At 41.5% G+C, this 24,922-nt stretch overlaps 1 protein-coding gene across 3 annotated transcripts in view; it reads left to right on the forward strand.

Moving 5' to 3' along the window:
* The window catches only part of RNF130 (ring finger protein 130), a 136,841-nt gene that overhangs the window by 92,267 nt on the left and 19,652 nt on the right, over positions 1-24,922 (forward strand). The window contains exons 6-9 of one of the 3 annotated variants that reach the window (XM_072840456.1): positions 2,978-3,074; positions 5,395-5,599; positions 8,809-8,902; positions 15,720-15,906. In XM_072840456.1, coding sequence (XP_072696557.1) covers positions 2,978-3,074; positions 5,395-5,599; positions 8,809-8,902; positions 15,720-15,735 — 412 coding nt within the window. In that variant the 3' untranslated portion in view covers positions 15,736-15,906. Of the gene's footprint in view, positions 1-2,977; positions 3,075-5,394; positions 5,600-8,808; positions 8,903-15,719; positions 15,907-24,922 lie in introns of those variants that run through there. The other 2 variants (XM_072840458.1, XM_072840457.1) reach the window with 2 other exon arrangements.

A 24,922-nucleotide genomic window follows, 5' to 3' on the forward strand; every position in this document is an offset into this window, starting at 1 on the left:
GTACACCTGTTAGTTAGTCAGGAGTCACTGGTGCTGGGTATGCTGGCGCTGGAGGCCCGCACAATATGTTCTGACCATTTATTGGGTTATCCTGTGAAACATTAACGTTACTTCACCTGATGTGGGTTTAATAGTACCTTTCATTTGCACACTGTGCTTTTCTAAGTATTCTGCAACAGCTCATCACTGATAGAGACTCACAAGGGAGTTTGCACCTTCGCCGCTCCTCTGCCTGGCAGCTTGCGGGTGACACAGCCAGGAGGCAGGCTCAGACTCCACAACTGCAGGAATGTGCCTGCGGGGGAAGGAGATGGGTGAGGAGGACAAGAAGGAGCACAGGGTAGTTACCCACCAAGATCCCAGCAGCAACCCCAGGGAGGCTGGGGGTCTGTGTCAGAGGGCCCGTAGGTGAACAGGAAAGCTGCCGGGCTATTTTCAGACGAGAGGGGCATGCAAGGGAGCTAGGTTGACAACTTCCCACCTCCCCTCAGGTGAGGTGCAGGAACCAGGCTGTTGGGGAATCTGTCAAAGGAGAGGCAGGTGGCCAACTGGGGTGGGGTCAACAGTAGGAGAGCTGGGGGTGGACAAATATTCAAAAGGAAAAGTTGGCTTTTTAAAGAAAAGTTTGTTTTCCTTTTTCTTTTTTTTTTTTTTTTCCTTTTTTTTTCCTTTTTTTTTCCTTTTTTTTTCAGATTTTGGGTTGGCCAGGGAAAGGGGCCATTCTCAGTTTGTCCCTGGAGACTTGGCCAGTCCTTGTCCATTACAGTACCCCAAGAGGGATGGAGGGACACTGTCTTTTATTTCAACAAACCTATAAGGAAATAGTTTAAAAGCTCAACGTAGGAAAAATCCATTTATAACTAAAGGAACAGATGAGCAGAGAACATTCAACTCACGTAGCTTTAAAAATTAAATATGAGATTATACCATTTTCTTCTTTCTGAACAACCAGTAATCAAAAAGAAAGGCAGTAGACTAAGAAAAACAGAAAGCAAAAACACAAGTGGAGGGAGTGGGGAGAGCGAACCACTGTTTGCCCCAGGCCACTGCTGCTTGTAGAAACCAGGGTTTCCACAAACAGCTGGCTAATGGCAGCAGCTCCATCAGAGGTCACACAGCCTCCTCTCTCCTGTCACCTGCCAACTGCACAAAGTCCATCATCTGCCCCACATAAAACTGGCCTCAAGCACCTCTCCCAACCACTCACCCCCCACCGAACACTAACCAAACCCTCAGAGATCTACAGGCCAGAGATTAGGCAGGTGTAAGGGGGAGGATCCTGTCAGTTAGTTGACCTAAAGGGGTCTGTGTCTCCAGAAAGATTAGAAGCCTTGTTCTAATCTTTGACAGACTATAGTGAACACTGGCACAGCTGACAGCTGCTTGGGTGTAAACCCTGGCTCTGAAAACACCCGCGCAGTGGAGCCCTGCATATAGGGAGCCCTTCATCCCCCTGTCAGAGCACTGTCATATGAGGATACAAGTGACAAGCAGACATGACAGTGCCTTGTGTATACTAAATTTTGGTCTTGTTGCCTATGGTTTGGTGACTCCTTTGCCCCTTAAGTAAAAACCTGCAGTTTTAAATATTTTAAATAAAAGCCTTCTGGGATGAGGAGGTTCCAGTTCATTGCACTGATAAACTCAGTCTTCAAGATATTTATTCTTATCCATATAAATGAGTACAAGGTCACCAAGTGGCAGTAGGTGGGTGCATAGGCATTGTTAAAGTTGAAGCTGTAAGTAAGCATGAATGTTTCTTCCAGATCCCAGTTGGAGCAGTGAGTTTAGACTCTTAATTTCTTTTTTTGACTACTCTTACTTTTTTTTTTATCAAACCTGCATTTTTAACCAGCTAAAGTTAACCATTTAACTAAGCCACGTGTAAATTATAAATTAACGAAGTTTTAAGGGCATACCATGTTTCAATTTTTTATCTTTCTTACATTTTTTTTTCTTAAAATTTATTTTATCCTAAGACTCCCAAGTTTAGTTCCTCCAAAGGTTCCCAGAATGTATGTTCTCTTTCCCTGTGTGGCCAGGACTCTGGGCTTCCATGTGGCTTCATTTTAGCTTCTAAATGCTGCCTTGAGGAGTACTTGAACTTGAGAAATTATTTCCACATGGAGAGCTCTCCATGACTGACTTCTTTTCCATTACAAGGATGTGACTTTCCGCTCTCCTGAATTAAAAAAAAAAAAAAAAAAAAATCACCCATCCTTTTCTCTCCTTTTAATGTTTCCACTGAAAAATGTTGGCTCAGTGTTGCCTGATTCTTAGGCACAGCTCATCTCTAAAAATACTGCCAACCACCCTGTAACTTTCACAAACATGTAACATAGATTGCTTAGAAGTTGTTTTATTTTATTTTATTTTTAAGATTTTATTTTATTTATTCATAGAGACAGAGAGAGAGAGAGAGGCAGAGACACAGGCAGAGGGAGAAGCAGGCACCACACAGAGAGCCTGACATGGGACTCGATCCCGGGTCTCCAGGATCACGCCCTGGGCTGCAGGCGGCGCTAAATCCCTGCGCCACTGGGGCTGCCCTAGAAGTTGTTTTAAATAATGTTTTAAATAACGTTTAAACCAAGTTCCACTAAACCAATTAGTACTTTTGTGGAAAACTCTACCCTTCATATCTTTTTGAATCTCCCTTCTTTTACTCTAGCTATTGTAGAAAGGATAACTGACTGTTAAATTATAGTTTGTTTCATTCCTAATCAATATCCTAAGTTTCTTCAGATGCTAGAATAAAAAAACCTGCTAAATAGTGTTACAGCCAAATATCTGTTCTCATCATACAGATTGGGGGCAGATTTTCTGCCAGCTGTATTTTAATGCATCCCTAGTATTTGTCTCTTAGGACTTGCCAGTATGTCCAAAAGCCACTAAAAGACACTAAAACTTCCATTTCTTTGGGTTTAATAGTTACTCAGTATATAATCTGTGATACGACTCTCCGTTTTTTTTATAGGCATGTTTTCCACAAGTCCTGCGTGGATCCCTGGCTTAGTGAACATTGTACCTGTCCAATGTGCAAACTTAATATTTTGAAGGCCCTGGGAATTGTGGTATGTTTCCTATTTTGTCACTACTTTTGTGTGGTATTGTCTCCGCGTGTAAGCTAACGTCATGTGAGCGGGTGGTTTTAAGCCTCTTTGCCGCACAGCCTTGTGAGTCCAGGGGTCCCTTCTAGAGTCCTTAAAGGCCAGCCCATTTTGGGGAACTCCCAGAAGAGAAGATAGAGAACTGAACTAGTCCACTTGGAAGCGTGCTTCTATCAGGTGGTGGAAACGTGGTGAAGAATGGCAGTGGAAAGAGGGGTGGGGGTTTTCTTCCATTCTGGTTTTGTTGTTTTTGTTGTGTTTTGTTTTGTTTAAGACTAGAATTAGAATATAGACTTTTGACTTTGATCCAATAGTAGATTTTTTTCTTTCTGTATTTAGCATCATATAAAACTATGTCCTCACTTTTGTTCCTTCCTCTTGAATCTGGCTTTGCTCTCCAGGGCGTTTGTCAGGTGCAAGCAGCAAAGGTGGACAGTGCCAGCCTGGCAGCCTTTGGTCAGGTGCCACTCAGAGGACTTCATTCAGCAATGGCCAGGCAGCTCTGCCCTGACTAACTAACCCAGGACCTGGGAGACTTCTTACAGTTCTTCCTTACCAGAAGTGTATATCCAAAATTAACACTTCTTAGAGGAAAGTCAGGTCTCAGAAAAGAGTGGGTGAATGATTTCTTTATGGAACTGAAAGTTTAATTTGATCCAACAGATGAATTGCTCATTTTAGCTTTGCAACCCAAAGCACATCCAGGTAGTCCTATTTGAAATATGCTTAGCAGTCCAGTTAGGCAGGATTGTTCCTCCTGTCTCCAGAGATCATGTCATTGACATAGTTTAACACAGGGTTACTCTACTTCAGCACCACTGACACTGTAGATCAGATCATTCCACCGGGGCGGGGGGTGGGGTGCACATCCTGTACACTAGAAAGTGTCTCGCACATCCCTGGCTGCTCCTAACTGCCAGTAGCAGGACACAACAGTCACACAATCAGAATGCCTCCAGACATTGCTGTGTCTCCCTTGGGGAACCATCACCCCTGCTTGAAGGGCTTAACGTAGAGCATCTGCTGTAATATCTGGCATATGACAGATGCTTCGGGAAGTATTAACTTAGCCTTTTTTGTTGCCTCCAATCTTGGTGGTTGTTTGGTTTGGGGTTTTTTTGACTCCTATTCTCTGAAGTACTGACACTTCTGCCTTTTGTTTTTAGTAAACATCCTTCTTTTTTTTTTTTTTTTTAAGATTTTATTTATTCATGAGAGAGACACAGAGAGAGAGAGAGAGAGACAGAGACAGAGACAGAGACACAGGTGGAGGGAGAAGCAGGCTCCACGCAGAGAGCCCGATGTGGGACTCGATCCAGGGTCTCCAGGATCATGCCCTGGGCTGCAGGCGGCGCTAAACCGCTGTGCCACCAGTGCTGCCCAATAAACATCCTTCTAAAATCTATTACAAGCTGTTGTGGTTTTAACTATAAAAACTGTAATAAACCTTTTCTGACTGGGTATCATTATAAGCATTTTCACTTGGACCGTGGGGCAATCTAGAACACTTCTGACAGGAAGCCATTGTTCTGGGTCTGGCTGGCTGTCACTTCTCCATCCTTGAGCTTCTCTCAGCCATCCTTCCCAGCTCTGCTTCCAACCTGCTGTCTGCTAAAAGAACTGAAGGTTGCCAGGGAAACCAAATATCCATCTTGTTACCTCAGAGCACTTTCATACCCGTTTATTTTTTTAGTTGGTAGATATTGGCCCCAGGGCAGCTCTATACCTCTCCTTCTGGGTTAGATGCTTTGATTTTGAAACAGATGGTATACTCACAGTTCAAAGGTCTTTTCAATGTTGATCCACTCTTGGTCGTGTGCTATCCTCGTGTCAAAAGGTAAAAACTGACCGCCAGATAAATGGGGCATTACAGCGAAGTTAATAGGATAAAAGCAGTATTTTATGTTATCTGCTCTCCCTCAACATTAATGGAAGAGCCAGTGTAATTACATTTTCCTGTTGGTCAGCTTTAGAATAATGACAATGAATCCCTTTGCCCGTGAGCCATGTCCTCCAAAGGTGGTTGTTTCTTCATGAAGATGAATGATCCAGTTTTCTCATCAACTCTGCAGTGGATTTGGGGGGTTTTGTATCATTTTTTTGGAAGAGATCATCTCGTAAAGGAAAACTCTTGGGTGAAAAAGGGTAAATGGGGAAAGAAATGAGAGGAAATCACATGGAAAAAAATTTGAGATCTTTTCAACAACATGTCAGACGTTTAGAATTTTATTTTTAAAAATTTTGTTATTCTTATAAGTACTCTTAATCTGGAAATATTTTGCAGCCAAATTTGCCATGTACTGATAACGTAGCATTTGACATGGAAAGGCTCACCAGAACCCAAGCAGTTAACCGAAGATCAGCCCTAGGTGACCTCGCCAGTGAAAACTCCCTTGGCCTTGAGCCGCTTCGAACTTCGGGAATCTCGCCTCTTGCGCAGGATGGGGAGCTCACTCCCAGAACGGGAGAGATCAACATTGCAGTAACAAGTAAGTGGGACCCTGTACCTAGGCGCAGAGCAGATTTGCTGCTGCTGCTTGGTGTGTGTTGACTGCTCCAGAGGACAGTTGAGGCAGTCACCCAGGACAGGGAGATAGTAGTCTGTAAGGGACAAGGTGACAGGTAGTTTTGTTAAAACAGGTATTTGGGAAGACAGAACTGTCCTTATAATAAGGAGCTTGTGTATTTGTGTATAATAAATAGGAATAGCTGCCATCTGACAAGTAGTTGTTCAGAGATTTGTCTTAGGAGCTGTTTATAAACCTGTTTTGATGACTGCCTTGCAGACGGACATTTTAAGAGTCACGTTGGGATGTGACACAGGGCATCATGTGTTATGTAACCAGCCATGAGCACTGGGCTGCAGGCAACTTAGTGAAAAACCAGGGCCGAATTTGAACAAATGAACAAACAACTCTAGGGGGGAGTTGAGATGGCCTGTTGCTGCTCATTTCATTTTACACTTTTTTGAAGTCTGGTGTCTTGGTATCACTGTGCACAGGGTGGACCAAGAGCCATTGGGTGATGTGCCTTTAAAAACGCTCTCACTGGTTTTGAATATCTTGATTGGTGAGGTGTTGACACGAAGAAAAGCGGTGCTCCGATTATATCGAGTGTGTGTGTGTCAATGGGCAGGCCGAAGTACAGTATGCGTGGGCTGGCAGGCGTGTGTGTGTCTGTAGGCCTGTGGGCATTCACCCTGCAACAAGCCAGCTGTCTCCTTCAGCTCCATCCCCTACATGGTCTTTCCATCTAACAGCCTCTCTTCATCCTCCCTGTCACCACTGTGGTGCTTCCTTCCCCAGTGTGTGCTGTCGCTTGCCTGTAGCTTCGAGCTCTAAACCCGATGGACCTCCGCCTCACCCTATGAGTCAGTGGCATGGATAAAGCCATCACAGGAGTTTTCCTCCACATAGTAAGGCTCGTGTGGTCTGTTCAACTGAAGTGTACATGTTTTTCACTGACCAAAAATCAGTAGTAATAAACAGTTTCCCAGGTTTTGTTCTATCATTTGTCTAAACTCAAGGAGACTTCATTCATTCACAAAAGCAGGAAAAGTATTCTTCCATGCAGTTTGACTCATTTCCTATCATATCCTGGCGATTTAACAGCTTTTCATGGTTTCAGGTTTTAGAGTGGAGATTTTTTAAAACTGACCTAGTAACAATAAAGGAAACAAAGGTTATTTGCTTATCACTGAGTTTTTGTAGGCTCTTCATTGATTGACATTTATTGAGCACCTCCTACTACATTAAGTTCTGGTCCTGTTATAAATTTTATGCAGGAATGTCCCTTCAAAATCTTACGTTTTGATGATAAAAAAATATTACTTCATGTATCAAATTAATCACCTTTAGCCAAATTAATGCATGTTAATCAATAACTTCACATGGTTAAATTAAACCAAAGCTACCTCTCCTTTCCCCTCAAAGCTCTGTAGTGCTATAGCAACTACAGTGCATTTGCCCAGCATCCACTGTGCAAGACACTGTGCTAAATACACACTGGGGTGGACAGAGGTGATCAGGGACCCAGCTGCAGCCGACTGCTGCCCAAATACCCCAGGGCCCCTGTGGAGATCATTGCAATGGCGTTTGTTTCTTTTTGGTCACTAGTTTTTATCATTGAAATGCCATACACCTATGGATGGTATATTCAGAATGCAGAAACACACATGTAATAGAAGTTCTAAAAGTTAGTCTTATCACCTTATCACATATAAAGGTCTCTGAGAAGAAAAAAATGAAGAACACTGAGTTCGAAGCTTCTTGATACCGATGACCAGTCATCTCTTAATTTTTTTTAAATGCCAGTGTACATTTTTCCTAACTTAAAATATCTCCAGGTAAAAATGGTGGATTTTGCGTGGGTTCTTAAATGTTCGTTTTGACATAAATTCAAACCTTATAAATTCACTGAATGATGAGGAATTTGTAATCCAGGAAGCACTTGGCAGCTACCAAGAAGAAAGAGTTTGCTAAGCATTTTAATAATAAATATCAAGATGGCCAAGAAATGCTCATAGAACAAACTCATCATCCTGGAATCCTGAAGAACAAAGTCTTAACCTTTTGAAGATCACCACCTTTAAAGTCCAGTGAAATTATAAAAACCTTTTTCTGGACAAATTCCTAGACATACATAATTTTGCATATTTATGGGATTCATGGAAACCAGATTGAGAAACACTCGTTACACACTTTGCATAGAAACATTTGACATTCCAAGTAGAAATGTCTTCCCACTGCCTTACTGCAGATATAGAAGGGACTTGACTGTGTAGCACTGTGTTAAACCAGCCCCAGTTAGTGTATACTCTACGAAATATTTTCTAGTTAAGACTTTTTAGGAAGTCAGATCAGTTCACAGGTTATTTTTGAGGTTCTCAGTAAATAGTGTTTTTGGAATGTTACCTTGACAACACAGACTTTGAAAAGAAAGAAGAATATTCACTGACTTCCTGGATCTAGAGAGAGACTAGCTAAAAACTTTGGGTACCAGAGATTTTCAGCTCTCTAATGGGCCGTGTACCTGGTGAACTACCTGCTCGACGCAACCAGAGCAGCCCAGTGCCGCTCCCCACTGGGGAGGTGGGGGTGTGAAGCGTAGGCCTTTCCAGGAGTCACCAATGAAATGTCCTATTTAAGTAAAGACTGTAAGTCTCTAAAAGAAAAGAAAGTAGAGCTGCATGCCACGGAAGGCCAGCCTGCGGACTGCGTGGAGTACCCACAAGACCTCTGGGACCCCTACTCTATATTTGTAAGCCTGTCTCTAAGACTGAGTAACACAACCATGCAGAAGTGACAAAGTGAAGAAGGAAAGATTATATAAGTATGGCCAGTCTATTTTACTGTCATCTAAAGTAGTAATTTAAAAATCTCTGTCCACGTGCAATTTTATACACATATTTCTACTGCACGCTTTTTGGTGGCCACACTCCTCCACAAACCTCAAGACCTTAACTGGAAGAAATGTTTGGGCCATGCTTTCCTTTCTCCCTTGCAGCTTTCACCACTACTTCCACTAACCTTCTCCAGTTAGTAGCTCTCTGGCAAACCTCCTCCTGCTGCACTTCCTTGGGCCAGTCTTGGCTTACAACTCCGTTGACGTCTGCTTCGTTGCATTTGAGGGAAATGTTGACATCGATTTGACTTAAGCTTCTCCCCAGAGTGATTTCCTCCCTTTCCTTTGTCAACAGAAGAATGGTTTATTATTGCCAGTTTTGGCCTCCTCAGTGCTCTCACACTCTGCTACATGATCATCAGAGCCACAGCTAGCTTGAATGCTAATGAGTAAGTAACAAATTATTTTTTGGATTGCATGTGCCACATGACCCCAAGAAAACTTGTAGAGTAATTTTCATAGATACGGTGAAAATTGGCCTCCACCAGTTTCATACTGATCCTAGCAAAATAATGAATTTCGTGACCATATATTTGCAGTCAGTACACAGATCGGGGAGGTCACCTTGCTCAGCAACAACAGCTCACTTGAAAAAGACCTAGGGGCTCCCGTTAGCCACAAGCTTAAAGTACAAGAGCAGTGTGATGCAGATGCCAAAGGGATCCAGTACAGTCATAGCATATAAAGAAGGCCCGTGTCCGGATCACTGGCAGGAATAGTCCCACTCCTATGTGCCCACCAGACTTCACCTGAATTCTTACATACTTAGCTTTTGATGGAACACTGGTACCCTGGCCTGTGGTCAGGGGACAGTGACTTCGATGTTTAGCCTATAAGAAAGAAGCAATTGGGAAGACCCGCTGTTTCCAAATATTGGGAGGACTGTCAGGGGAAAACAAAATAAGTATAAACTGTATTCCTATGGGGCAAGATGAGGACCAGTGGGCAGATGACAGGAAGGTGAATTTCATCTCAGTGAAAGGAAGAACATCTGTCAGTGAGGCTCCTTGCGAGTGAACTGGTTTGCCGTGGGGAGTGCTCAGGACCAGAAGTGCAGGCAAAAGCTGCATGTTACTTGTCTGGACTGTTGTAGGTCAGAGATTTTTCGGAGTAGGCAAAACTGAGCTAGCTGACTGTTAAGGTCCATTTGATCCAGTGATTTTCTAGGATAGCTTTCCACAGGGGTAAGATGCAGGAAAGGTTTTTGGTTCTGTTAGTTAGTTTGTTTTAAATTCAAGGCATTTAACTGTAAGGTATTACTGAGTCCTTTTCTTTTCTTTTCTTTTCTTTTTTTTTTTTTTTTTTTTTTTTTTTTTTTTATTGAGTCCTTTTCTTTACCAGTATTCATGAAAGCTAGTTTGAGGTGAACTTATCCCTGGGACACAGCCCAGATAGGAACCTAAATTGGCACAGGTGGAATTCCTGTGCTCTCCACACTCACTTATGCTCTGGCATTTTAACTTATTAATAATAACCAGCCAAGCTCCTGTAATTGATTTAATGGAACACTCATTGTCCAGCTATGGAAACAAATGGGCAAGTAACCTCCGCTTATAATGACCTGATTTTATTATCTCTAACCTGATCTAGATACTTGTAAGAAGTGCCCTTTGGCATCCCTGGCCTAGCACAGGTTGGGAGGATGCCATGGTCACTTGGCATCTTTAGCCTGCTGGCGCGTAGTCTCAGCTGCTCCATCCAGCACGTCAACCTACCCGATGCAGGTTTACATCAACATAGCAAGTATTAATTGCTCAGGCTCTAGAGTCAGACGTAGCCTGGGTTTGACTCCCTGCTCTTCCATTTTCTACTTGGGAGACCTGGGCAGCTGTATTTCTCAGAAGCTCATTTTAGTCATGCAGAAAACAGGAATAACGGCAGGAGTACATCATAGGTTGTACGAAGTAGCATATACAGTGCTTAGCACAGTGCCTGGTACATAATAAGTGCTCAATAAATGTTAGCTGAACAGTTCCAATGAGATTCTTCCAGTCCTGTGAACAAGATGACCATAGCTGCCTTTATCATTTGGTAAATCAATTTCATTTTCTTCCATGAAATAATACAGAATCACAGGAACTCTGTGAGTCCTGTGATTCAGACCTCAGTTTGTAGAGAAATGGTGATTTCACCTGCAATCACCTCATTTGCTTACTCTCACAGTGACCACATCAAACTAGATGATGATGTAACCCACTCCTTAAATTTTTCACAAATGAGTGAAAACCAATCACAGCAAGTAGGGGCACTCTGGGCACTTATAGAAAACTGTTCAGTGATGTAATGATCACCTTGCTGCCACCAAAGATCTGCCAGATATCAGGTCATGCATCAGATAGTTTAAAGAAGGCTCTATAGACGTTACCTTTTAGAAATCAGGGTCCCTGGGCCATAATATTTCAGTTCCACGCATAAATGCCTGCATGACTCAATCTAAACATTGATCTTAGATCCATGTCTTAGGCCAACCCTTCTCCCATGAGCCTTTGTAAAGGATTGATACTGCAGTTGTTCATCCTGATAATATTTCTGTGCCTCCAATCAGAACTTCTCTGAAGGATTTTCATGATCCCATTGAGAGAGAGAGAGTGTGTGTGTGTGTGTGTGTGTGTGTGGACATAGTGCATGAAAGAATGGTCACCAAAATATTAATGGTGATTACCCTAATTTAGTAGAATTTGGGGTGATGTTTTTCGCTCCTATTGTGCTTTTATATGTTGATTTTCAATAAAACATGAATTACTTAATATTTTAAAGGCCATTTTAATTGTGGAGGATGAAAAATAATAGTCACTCTTACTCAGTGTCTCCTTCCCAAGAATTTGATGAAAAATTCCTATGAGGTTTTAATTCCAGAGGAAAGTTTCTATTAGTACATAAATCTAATTATTCTTCATCAATGAATTCTTTGAAATCTATCTTACTTCCTTTTTTGCCTTTACCAAAAACTGCAGCCAAAATGAGATTGCCTTTTCAATTTAATTGCTACTTTAGTTTTCTAGGTAACCTCATTCATGTGTGAGATAGTCTTCTATATAAGTAGATTCCATCTTTTCACATGTTAACAATTTGGAAGTTGATAGTAAAATTCACCTCCCCACATATTACCTACTATTATAGTTTACTCTTCTGCTGGTGTTACACTGAACTTGTATATTGTGATTTTAGCAAGACCTTGACCCAGTCTAGTTGCGGGTGAAACCCTGTAGGCAAAAGGAAGCAGTGTGGGCCACATGTCAGGGCTGGCATGTGGTGGAACCCAGGCGGCCCCAAGCCTGGCTGCAGTGCGTGGATGGCTGCCCTGCTAGGGCTAAATGCACGCCCTCCGCCCTCACCACACTGCACAATTATCCACGGCTTGAGGCTATTTCCGATCTGAAGTCAATCAAGTCCATGAATCTGAGGTCACTCCCCTTCTATTGTGTCAAAATATTATTTAAATACTCAACCGTGACTAATTGTGCTTTAATTTTTAACACTGCAAACAAATCTAGTGAATGTTGAGGCTTTGCAATTATAAAGAGTCAAAGCAGCAAATAACATCCAAGGTAAATATATTTATATATATAATTTTCCATACTCCCAATTTCTTAGTACCTAAGTAAGCAATGTTAGTAAACTTCAGCTCCCAAAGGAGGTTTGCTGCTCTACTTCATCATTCCAAAAAACTCATTAAATCTCAGTGTTCACCAGCTTATGTTTGTATCAGTCTATTTTTCCCTCAACATGAGAACAGTAAGTATTTTCATTGTTTTCATTTGAGGCACGAGTTGCGTTGTGAGGTCAGACAATGATGCAGACGGATTTTGAGCGGAATGGGAGGTTCAGCTAGGTATCCTCCAGTGTTCTTTCTCAGTTCCTAGATTCGACTTCATAGAACTCATGCCCAAGGATCTGCCCAGGAGTATAATAACCCAGACATTCAAGTTTCAAAACCATCTCAGCAGAAGGAAATGAACCCTGCTGTGGTTAATGTGCAGTAACTGTAGCAAATATAAACTCCTGTGGCATAACCCGAGGCCAGGAAGCCCTAGCTCTGCAGCAGGTCAGAGTCAACCCCGCCAGTATTCTTGCTGAGCTAGCTCCTGAGGCATAGTGACGGAAAGTTAGGAGCCTGATCAAAGGAATGAGTGCTGCTATTTGACTCTGTCTTCAGTAGTTCTGAATTGTTCTGCTCATGGTTGTTGTTTTTTTGTTTTTTTAAAGATTGATTTTAGAGAGAGAGCATGAGAACAAGCAGGGGAAGGGCAAAGGGAGGGGGAGAGAGAGAATTTCACACAGACTTCACAATGAGCACAGAGCCAGATGCCGGGCTGGACCTCACAACCCTGTGATCTGACTTGAGTTGAAATCGAGTCATACCCTCAACCTACTGAACCACCAAGGCGCCCTGTTCTGCTCACACTCTTAAGAGGAACATTAACTTGTTTCAGTGTAAAAGGATTTGAAAGTGTAATCATTTTTGATGCCTTGGGGATGCTTGGCTTAAAGAGCAAAGTTGAGGGTGATGTGAAGGAGGTCTCCAAGTATTTGAAGGGCTCGCAAAGATGAAAACAGCAATGGTTTGCCAAGTACTTCCCAACAGCCTATTCCTGTCAGGCTCTGGGTCTGCCCCAGTTACCCTGTGTGACACTCATCACAGTCCCATGGGGACTGACCAGTGCACACACAGGGGGAGCTTACTGTGTAGTGGGGAGCTCTCAAGATATCCACAGGAAGGTAGAGCACCACTGAGTACAAGGAAGAGCTTTGTGCTGGTTGGCAGTATCCGTCTCTGACATGGGATGCTTTGCAAGCCAGGGAGCTGCAGACAGAAATGAGCTACAAGGCTAGCACTGTTTGGAGGCAGACCCTGAGTGGGAGGAGGCCAGAGGTTCCCTGTAGTTCTGAGAGCCCCTCTTCACTTGTCTGTCCTCAATGGTCCTTTTCTGGGGCAAGTCAGAGCCTGAGAAGAGGGCTTGCATGCCCTGCTGGCTGGCTGCCCCTTTTAGAACCTTAAATATTAAGCAATGATTTGAAAACTTTTTTACCACCTACCACTGTAAGAACTACATTTTACATTGTGACATTCCCAGTGTGTAACTGACAAAGTTTACAGTTGTCTTCCTCCCTACACACAGTATTCACCGATCCTCCTTTACACTTTGTTGTTAATGCTGGTTGGGAATTCTGCATGGCTTTTTCAGTCCATTAATAGGAGACCGCTTGCAGTTTGAGAAAACACAGAACTAAAAATTTTCAATTTCTGGTTCTCAGTCGAGTACCTTTTGGTTACACTGGCACCCATCAAGGATTGCTTATTTTTCCAAGACAGCCTTCCTTGTCATAACACCAGCAAAGATTCAACATGCCCCCAATTTTATAACGAATCCTCTTCTTTCTGCTAGTGTTTACTTCTCCTTTTAGCCACTCTGAGCCTAAGATACATACACAGAATAACCTGAGGCCCAAAGGGGCTGGGGGATTCCCTGAGAAATGCCATAGGAAGAAGGGCCTGGAATTCAACCTCGATGTTTCTGGGTCTACCTCCTCCCTTTGCATTGCTCATCTTTGACTACTCCAGAGAGCCATCCCAGGGCTCTGGATAATGTGGTAGAAGAAGACTGTTGGCTTTCTAGAAATGTGATGACACAGAGAAGATCAAAGGCAATGAGGACCTTGGATTGGACTTCTGCACTGTCTCTGTAGTGGTCATTTTTGGTTTTCACAAGTCCCTTTAATCTTGTGGCTGCAGCGATTTTACCTTAGAAGAGCAGCCCAAATAAAGTCAGCTTAAAAATCTTGATTTGCCCATTGAAAGTTGTTATATCTAACATCTGATTTATCTGGGAAAATTTTGTAAAATCAGTGTGTTATGTTCAGCAGGGCTGCAGTAACCAGTCAAGTCCAGAGCTCTGTGTGAAGTTGTGAATGGCCTCGCCCTGCAGGGGTGCTGTGGGAATGGGGCTGCTTTGCGCAGCGCTCAGGCTTATGGCCAGGCTTATGGCGCCTGCTGAAGTGATGGGAGAGCTTGTGGGCCCTGCTCACGCCCTGGGAAGTTAACAGAGGCTTCCTGGATGGGGTGCTCATGGAACAGGACCAGAGAGTTGTGAGTTGGTTGTGTCTGCTGGAAGTGGTGGCGGCAGTAGGCCAGCTGCAGAATTTGGACTGTGTTCTTGGAAACAGCGACTAATATGTAAGGCTTTTCAGCAAAAAGAGGATTCCTGTGGCCGAAAAGTTGCTCTAGCGTAGAGACTGCAGGCAGGATGATGGGTGAGGTGAGAGTATGTATCTAAGGGAGGAAGTCATGGGGAAGAGAGGACATGAAGTAGTGCTGGAGCAATGTGTGATTAGAGATTGAGAGGCAAGGAACGTGGCTCTGGAACTGAGCAGAGAGAAGAGGAAGCAGCACTAAAGACACAAATGGGGAGCCAAGGAAGTGAGCCAGCCGTACAGGGCTTCAGTGAGCTAGAGCAGCCCCACAGTGCCAGGCTGCAGAGGCCCCAGGTACTGTCAGGCACCTGCTATAGGGACAGATGTGTGTGCATACAGTCTGGGGAAGTCCCATGAGAGTCATAAGCCCTGGAGGGCTGGGTTCTGCAAATTTTATTTCAAAGTAAAGATTGACCTTCTTGCATGAGATATAAAGGGGGATCCTATTATAAAGAAACAACTACAGATTCCAGGACACACGGCCCTGAGAACATACATTCAAACCAGGAAAAGTTGTGAACCAGCAACCAGTATAGTTGCCCCTGCATTTTTATTTATTTTTAAAGATTTTACTGATTTATTCACGAGAGACAGAGAGGCAGAGACATAGGCAGAGGGAGAAGCAGGCTCCCCGTGGGGAGCCTATGTGGGACTCGATCCCGGAACTCTGGGATCACACCCTGAGCCAAAAGCAGGTCCTCTGCCACTGAGCCACCCAGGTGCCCCGTCCCTGAATTTTTAAACGAGATGCTATTAGCCTGGGCTTTTGTCCATGTTCCTGGTGGGAGGACACACACACTTCCAAGGTGACTGAGCCACTTGATCACAGATCTGAAGCTGCTAAGTTCAGGAAGATGCCAGTGGCTTCCTGGCTTTACCAGACAGGGCTGGGAAGTAGTTGGGGACAGCGCCAGGCCACCCCTCAGTGAGGATCACTTTCTCTGTTATTTTAAAATATTGGCAATTCCCCTTTAACTGATTCTTGACTTCTTTTTTTTCCCTTTCATTCCACAGGGTAGAGTGGTTTTGAAGAAGAAAAAACTGCTTTCTGACTGATTGCCTTCAAGGAAAAAAGAACCTATTTTTGTGCATCATTTACCAATCATGCCATACAAGCGTTTATTTTTAGTACATTTTATTTTTTCATAAAATTGCTAATGCCAAAGCTTTGTATTAAAATAAATAAATAATAAAATAAGAAGACCGTGCTATTGAGTATCATTGACCCACTTGTGTTCGGAAGGCCGACTTGGAGATCACATACCCAAATCTCACATGTGTGTTTCGGAGACAGAATGTGCTCATGAATCCCCACAGGAGGAACAGTGACGCTGCTCCTGTTGGCGTTCTCACAGTGGCTCCTCCCATGCCAACGTAGTCCAGAGCAGAGGCACTGCCTGCTCAGGCACTCCGTGGAGTTCCTCTGTTTTACTTTCTTTAGGGTCTCCGTGCTCTCTGATCATCTCTTACTGCTTTGTGGTTGACCTACTACCTTCACCAGAGCATTAGCCCCACAGCAGCAGAAACGTTTAGCTGTGTTGCTGGCCACTGTATCCCCAGCCTTGTAAAGTGGTTTTCACATAGTAAGGACTCTAAATATTTGTGGGATGAAGGAATGAGTATATGGAAAATTTTCCAAACTACGCACTGATGAGTAATGAATTGCATCTACCCATGATGATTTTCTACCTGATTTGTACAGTACTCTTTAAAAATGGCAAATTCTAAAAAGTTGGGAGAGAGCAATTTTATGTGTAAATGAAATATTTTTTGCTGTTTTGATGAGGAAAATGTTGAAATATTTTATGTTATATTGAATTCTATGCTTGAAGGATTATCAGTGTGTATAAACCTTTTGAGCAGTGAATTTTCAGCCTTTTACTTCAGCATCCCTAAGGGATGAGAACTTAACTCCCACTACAGTAAACCAATAAAAGTAGTAAATTCTCAAATTGGTAGGTTGAAGATTTTTATCTTTTCAATTGAGATATAATTCACATACCATAAAAATTTAACCTTTTGAAGGATAAGTCAATTCCGTGGTTTTTAGTATAGTTGTGACTATACTAGGTTGTACAACCATCACAACTGCCTAATCCAGAACATTTACATCACCCCCAAAGAAGCCCTATACTCATGAACAGTAACCTCTCACCCCTGCCCTCCCCCTGCCATCCTGGAAACTACTAATCTCTCTGTCTCTGTGGATCCACCCATTCTGAACATTTCACGTAAATGGAATCCTAGAATACGTAGCCTTTTGCATCTGGCTTCTTTCATGTAGTGTAACATTTTCAAGTTCTTCCATGTTATACCTTTAATCAGTACTCATCCTTTTTTGTGGCTGAATAATATACCACTGTATGGGTGTGTACCACGTTTTGTTCGTCTGCTTGTCCAGCGATGGACATTTGTTGTTTCCACCTTTCAGCTATCACAAATACGCTGCTGTGAACGTTGGCGTACAAGTTTATGAACTTATCTCCAGCTCACTTGGGTCTGTCCCTCGGAGTGGAATTGCTGGGTCATGTGGTAGCTCTGACTTGAAAAACTGCCAAAATGTTATACAGAGCAGTTGCAGTTTCTTACTCCTACCAGCAGTGTTCAGGGGTTCCAGTTCCTCCACATCCTCACTAGCACTTAGTATTTTCCTTTTTAAAACCATCTCCTTATGCTCTTGATTTGCATTTCCCTAATGACTAATGATGTTGAGCAACTTTTCAAGTGCTTATTAGCCACTTGAATGTCTTTAGAGAAAAATCTGAGTCCTTTGCCAATTTTTTTTTAATTGGGTGGTCTTTTTGTTGTTGAGTTGTAAGAGTTCTTTATACTTCCAGATTACTAGGCCCTTATCATATATATGATATACAAATATTTTATCCTGTTCTTTAAGTTGTTCACTTTCTTGAGAGTATCTTTCACAGTATGAGTTTTTCATTTTGATGGAGTCCAGTTTATCTGCTTTTTTCTTTGGTTTGTGTTTTAGGTATCATATCTAAGAAACCATTGCCTAATTGAGGGTGACAAAACCTTCCGACAATTTTACAGTTCTTTTTTTTTTTTAAGACTTTATTAATGAGACACACAGAGAGAGAGAGAGAGAGGCAGAGACACAGGCAGAGGGAGAAGCAGGCAGGGAGGGAGCCCAGCCTGGGACTCCAGGATCAGGCCCTGGACTGAAGGCGGCACTAAACCGCTGAGCCACCCAGGCTGCCCTTTTACAGTTCTTATATTCAGATCTTTGACCTATTTTAAGCTAGTATTTGCATATGGTGTCAAATAGGGGTCAAACTTCATTCTTCTGCATGTGGCTATACATTTGTCCCAGTACCATTTGTTGGACAAATTATTCTCCTCCCCGCCCCCCCCCATTGAGTGGTCTTGGTACCCTTGTCAAAAGTCAGTTAAGCATAATATATGAGTTTATTTCTGGACTCTCAATTCTATTCCACTGGTCTCCCTTTCTGTCCTCGTGCCAGTATCCCATGATATTGATTACTATTGCTTTGTAGTAAGTTTTAAAATAGGGAAGTGTGAGTCCTCCCAACTTTGTTCTTTTTCAAGATAGTTTTGGCTATAGAGGGTCCCTTGTGTTTCCATATAAACTCTAAGATCAATTTTTCAATGTGCAAAAATGCCAGCTGGCATTTTGATAGGGATTATGCTGAATCTGCAGATTGCTTTAGAATAATATTCAGTCTTTGGGGTGCCTAGGAAGCTCGGTTAAGAATCCATGTCTTGATCTCAGCTCAAGTCTTGATCTCAGGGTTGAGTTCAAGCCCCACGTTGGGCTCCATACTGGACATGAAGCCCACTTTTTAAAAATTTTTTTTAATTAAAAAAACATATTATATTGGGACACCTGGGTGGCTCAGTTAAGCATCTGACTTTGGGTCATGATCTCATGATCCTGGGATCAAGCTACTTGCTCAGCAGGGAGTCTGCTTCTCCCTCTCTTCTGTCCCTCACCCCACACGTGGTCTCTCTGTCTCTCTCAAATAAATTATTTTAAAAATAATTAAAATTTTAAAATAGGAAGTCTTTCAGTCCTTGAAGAGAGGATACCTTCTCCATTTAATTTTTGTAGAAATATGATTAATTTTTGTACATTGATCTTTTATCCTTGCAACCTTGCTGAGCTCCTTTACTAGGTCTAATAGTCTTTTAGTGGATACCTTAAAATTTCCTATATAAAAGGTCATCTCATGAGCAAATAGGGGTAGTTTAACATCTTTCCAATCTAGAGTCCTGTTGTTTTCTTGCTTAATTGTCCCTGGCTAGACCCCCCATTAATGTAATGTTGAACAGAAGTGCAAACAGATATCCATGTGTTGTTTCTGATCTTGAGGAGAAAGCTTTCAGACTATCACCATTGTGTATGATGTTAGCTATGGGATTTCCATAGATGCCCTTTATCAGATTGAAAAAGTTCCCTTCTATTTCAAGCTTATTGAGTGTTTTTATCATGAATTTTGGATTTTGCAAGGGCTTTTTCTATGCCTATTATAATGATTGTGTGGGTTTTGTCCTCTATATGTTGCAAAATTCAGGTTGCTACTATTTGCTAGTATTTTTTTTTGTATTTTTTTTTAGATGGTCTCAACTCTTGTATTTATCTAAATATTTCCAAAATACAATTTTTTTTTGAGAGTACAGGCCACATATCTTGTAAAATCCCATCACACTGCGCTCAAAGGACTGAGGGTTCTCTGCGGAGAGGATCACCCTCTCCCTTTCCATCACGGAGGCCATCTGCCATTCCAGGCGGGAATCCACCTGAATCCAGCCCCATCCCTTCCCTCCCCTACCCGGCAGCCCAGGGGGATTTATGCATCTACATTCATACAAGGTATTGATCTGTAATTTTCTTGTGATGTCTTTCTCTGGCTTAATGTCAATGTAATGCTGGCCTCATATAATGAATTATGAAGTAATTCTTCTTTGCTGGTTTTTAAAAGAGTTTGAAAAGGATTGGCATTAATTCTTACACAATTATTTGGTAGAATTTACCAGTGAAGCCATCTGGCCTGGACTTTTCCTTGTGGGGAGTTTTTTGTATACTGTCTTTACTTATTATAGATCTATTCATGTTTTCTATTACTTAAGTTAGTTTCTATAGTTTGTATCTCTTTAGTGATTTGTCCATTTCATCAAGGTTGTCTTGCTCATTGGCATACAATTGTAAGATTCCCTTATAATCCTTTTTTATTCTTGCAGTGTTGGTAGTAATGCCCTCTTTCATTTCATAGTAACTTGAGTCTTCTTTTTGCCTAGTCAGTATAGCTAAAGGTTTGTAAATTTTTATCTATTCAAAGAACTAACTTTTGGTTTCACTGATTTGCCTATTTTTCTATTCTCTGTTTCATTTGTTTTTGCTCAGATCTTTGTTACTTTCTTCCTCTGCTTTGGGTCTAGTTTTGTTTTGTTTGTTTTGTTTCCTAAAGGTAGAAAATTAGATTATTAACTTCAGATCTTTCTTACAAGCATTTACAACTATAAATTTTCACCTAAGCATGATTTTGCCTATCCATAAGCTTTGGTATATTGTGGGTTTTACATCATTTATCCTAGAGTATTTTCTACTTTCCTTTGTGATTTCTCTTTGGATCCATATTTTATTTAAACCCCACATATTGGGTCGCTTGGGTAGCTCAGTCAGTTAAGTAAATAACTCTTGATTTCAGCTCAGGTCATGATCTCAGGTTTGTGAGATTGGGCCCCTCATCTGGCTCCATACAGTGGAGTCTGCTTGTCCCTCTCCCTCTGCTCCCTCCACTTGCACTCATTCTTTCACTCTCCCTCAAATAAATTAAATCTTAAAAAAAAATCTTAAAAATATGTTTGTGAATAGCACCTGGGTGGCTCAGTGGTTGAGCATCTGCCTTCGATTTAGGGCATAATCCCAGGGTCCTGGGATTGAGTCCCGCATCGGGCTCCCTGCATGGAGCCTGCTTCTCCCTCTGCCTGTGAGTGTCTCTGCCTCTCTCTCTCTCTCTCTCTCTGTCTCTCATGGATAAATAAATAAAATCTTTAAAAAGTTTGTGAATTTCCAAAATATCCTTCTCTTAAAGATTTCTAATTTCATTACCTTATGGTTGGAGAACATATTTTATATGATTTCAATCATTTTAAATACATTTAGGCTTGTTTTGTGGCCTAACATATCGTCTATCTTGGAGAATGTTCCATGTGCACTTGAGAAAAATATATATTCTGCTATCAAATAGAGAAATTTTTGCCTTATGTATTCTGGGGTTCTGTTGTTAGGTGCATATGGGGTTAAAGAATTTCTAGAAGCTGCAGAGGTTATTCAGTGTATCTTTTTCACTTGAGATTGACTGGTTCAGTGGCTCTCCTGACATTTCCAGCTAACTGTATGCTAGAGAGTTCAGCTGAGTGTTTGACTTTATTCCTAGAGTGGGCTGTGTTGAAGTTCGCTTCTTCCTCAATACCTACAAAATTTTTCTCTTCGAGCAGATTTTCACAAATTAGTAGAATAGTTTCTCCCCACCTTACTTTATTCCAGTGAAAATTACCCAAATTGGTTCTCTTTGCTGTGCCTTCCCATTTATGACAAGTTGTTATTTTCCTTCAATAGGCAGGAGATGTAAGACTGTTTAATGACAATGCACTGTTAGCGTACTTTCACCCTTTTCACATTATTTCAAGCCCTAGCAGAGAATAAGACTTTTTCAAACAATAGGTCCCATGTGGGGCCAAATATAGAACTTTTATAAGAGCTAAGAAATGAAATGAGTGAACTAATAGAATAGAGCTTTCCATCAATCTTACAGATGATTTATGAGCCATTGAAATTTGAACCTGCCGTTTTGTGGCTTTGAGATTAAACTGGCATCATTAAGTTTTTATGTTTCAATTAGTCATGGTCTCAGCTAAGAACGTGATGTGTCGTGTGTGTGCACACATGTTATCTTTTAAGTGGGTGTTTGGGTTCCTTAGAACCAGAATTCAAAGTTTCATCAAAATGCGTTTGCTTATTCATAGTCACAGTGCTACCAACTAAGAAGTCAGCTTTATGAATAGAAGCAATGTAGGAAGTTGAGTAATTTCTTGTTTACGTATTTTAAAAAATAGAAAACAACAAGTCTGGAACAGATTGATATTTCGGTTTTAAGCCCTTCTTGGAAAAACTTTGTAATCTTCAAAACATAGGTTGTTCTTGTCTTTTGTTTTCTACACATACCCAAAAAAACGTACTGAGACTGCTTTTGCTGGTTCTTGTCCTTAAGGAATTTATGGATTCAGGGGGAAAACAGGACCATGAATGGAGGGAACTATTTGGGATGAGCTAGCACATGCATGCACATTCTCTTTCTGTATATCTGTGTGTGTTTGTATTTTTTAAGTGAATTATTGATTATCATAACAGCTTACTATGTGGTAGGCACTCTTTTAAGCATTTCACACATTAACTCATTTAATCCTCACAACATCTTATTATTAACCACCACTTGACAGGTAAGGAAACAAGTTTAGGGAAATCCAGTAACTTGCCAATGCTGTGTCCTAAACCCCATTCTGTTTTGCCTTAGAGAAGCTTGCCAAGTAGAAGAGCAGATCATGGGTTGTCCTAGCCATGGGCCCTGTGTGCACAAACCTTGGTGGTAGGAAAGGTTGAGAAGTGTGATTGGCTTGGGTTTAGGACAAAAGCATGGTTGGGGAGAGAGGTGTCCTGGTGTTGTCATAAGACCACAGCTTTCCCAGTGGGGAGCCGAAAGTAGGCTCGTGCACTGTGGAAAGTGTGAATTAGATGCAGACAACAAATTAAAATAACGGGGTCGGTACAGAAAATATATAGAGGTGCTGGCTTAGAACATCCCAGCTAAGAAGATGCCCCTTAACAAGCCTGCAGGCAAGAAATAGAATGGAAACAGTAGGGCCAATGAAGAGGAGAAGATCCTAAAAACCCATGGGTAAGGAGACCTCTAGGGAGAATCCACCCAGCACAGGAGAGCTACATCCATGCATTTGTATCTACTCAGTAGACAGCTCCAGGGGTGGTGCGGGGAGCACAGTCTGAGGAGTTGAAAAGGCAGGTAGAAATCACAGGTGTCCTGGAAAAGTCTTTGAATTTTTATTTTTTTTTAATTTTTTTTATTTATTTATGATAGTCACACAGAGAGAGAGAGGCAGAGACACAGGCAGAGGGAGAAGCAGGCTCCATGCACCGGGAGCCCGACGTGGGATTCGATCCTGGGTCTCCAGGATCGCGCCCTGGGCCAAAGGCAGGCGCCAAACCGCTGCGCCACCCAGGGATCCCAAGTCTTTGAATTTTAATTGAATTTTTATTACCTTAGAAAAATTATACCTTCTCATTTACTGTAGCCATTTATTTTACAGCATAGAAAACTCTTAATAACAGTGTTGCATCTAGGGAGCTTAAATTGTATTAATTATATCAACTAAATTTCATTGTTAAATTTTTTTGCAGTTTGTTCATAACTACAATCCAAGTTATTTATGTGTTAAAAGTAAAAAACTGAAAGATACCAGTTTGCTTTGGATTCAGCTTTACCTAGGCTCTACCTCTAGCTTTATGATTTTGAGTCAGTATTTCATCTCTCTGTGAAATAAGTAAGAATAACACATCTATCTTGCATGGTGGTTGTGAAATTATATAGAAATTTTAAGTTTCTCCCCCTTCGATCCTTTTTCTTGTATTTAGAAAACATCTTAAATTATTTTCCTGAATAACATGCTAATGGTTGAAAAAACAAAAAGTCAAAATAGTACAAAAGGGCATACATAAGGTGAAAGTACATGTCCCTCCCACCCTGATGCCTTTCCTGGGCTTCTCCCAGCATCTCTGTTGCCTAGGTATGGTGTGTGCATTTGCAGAGAGATTTTGTGCATATGTGAGCATATTCTTTCTTACATACCTTTATAATTATTAGCACACTATACACATTATCCTTCCCCAACAAAATCTCTTCTGCACATAGGTTTAGAACAAGTTATTGATTGGTCACCGATCTATTAAATTTCCTTTAGCCCAAAAGTAAAAAAACAAAAACAAAAAAATGACATTTTTCAGGCTTTCTACCAAGCAAAAGGATCCCTACCTCATATCCACAGAAGAGGGCCACAGATGACAGTAGGAATCTGGTTATCCATAGAAACAAATTAGCACAGGGTATTTTAAGAATAAATGTAACATCATTGAAGAAAACTTTATACTATTTAAGTCCAGAAATCTCAGAAAGGGACTTCACAAATACTGTCACAAGATGCTCTAATGGTTACATTTGTAAGCAGGTAGGACTTGTACTTTTATGAATGCTTCCTGTCTTCACCTTAACCTTACAAAATTCTCCTAAGTGGCTCTATTCTACAAAATTCTGTTGCCTTTTTGTGTCTGCATCAACAATTCCCTTAATTTTATCTAAAATTTCTTCTCACAAAGGCTTGCAATTTCAAGGCATAGCCAGGCTTCCGTTTGTTCTTTGCTAGAAGTGAATAAGAAAATAAGTACTTGGGATCCCTGGGTGGCTCAGTGGTTTAGCGCCTGCCTTCCGCTGGAGGTGTGATCCTGGAGTCCCGGAATCAGTTCCCACATCAGGCTCCCTGCATGGAGCCTGCTTCTCCCTCTGCCTGTGTCTCTGCCTCTCTCTCTCTCTCTCTCTCTCTCTCAAATAAAATCTTTTAAGAAAAAAAGTACTTAACACAATTTGAGACCAAGAATATAGAAGCAGTAGGTTTGCAAAAAAGAATTGTTTTTCTTCTTGCCCAGTTTTTGGAGGTATTCTACATCAGTGCATATGGATCTATTTGCCTCTTTCTCTTTAATATTGATAAATGCATTGTATATTGAATCAGTTCCTAGTTGATGGACATTTCAGTTGTTTTAAATCATTTATAATCTTTACAAAGGCTGTATAACTACCAGAACCAGTGATACACAGAAGTAGCAAATGATGGTTAATTTCTAGCTACTTGTCTGTTTCTTTTTTTTTAAGTTTGTTTACTTTTTTTTAGTAATCTGTACATCCGATGTAGGGCTCAAATGGCTTTGAGATCAAAAGCCACATGCTTTTCCAGCTAAGCCAGCCAGGCACCCCTCTGTCTGTTTCTTAGTGCAAAAACCCATTTTATTTCCTGTCAGGAGAGTTCCAAGTTAAAACTATCTAGACACAATTTAGTGATGTGATTGGGATAGTATGCATCCTACTCAATTCAGTTCTATGGAGTATTTGCTG

This window comes from Canis lupus, chromosome 10, assembly GCF_048164855.1.
Source record: "Canis lupus baileyi chromosome 10, mCanLup2.hap1, whole genome shotgun sequence".
Taxonomy (NCBI): domain Eukaryota; kingdom Metazoa; phylum Chordata; class Mammalia; order Carnivora; family Canidae; genus Canis; species Canis lupus.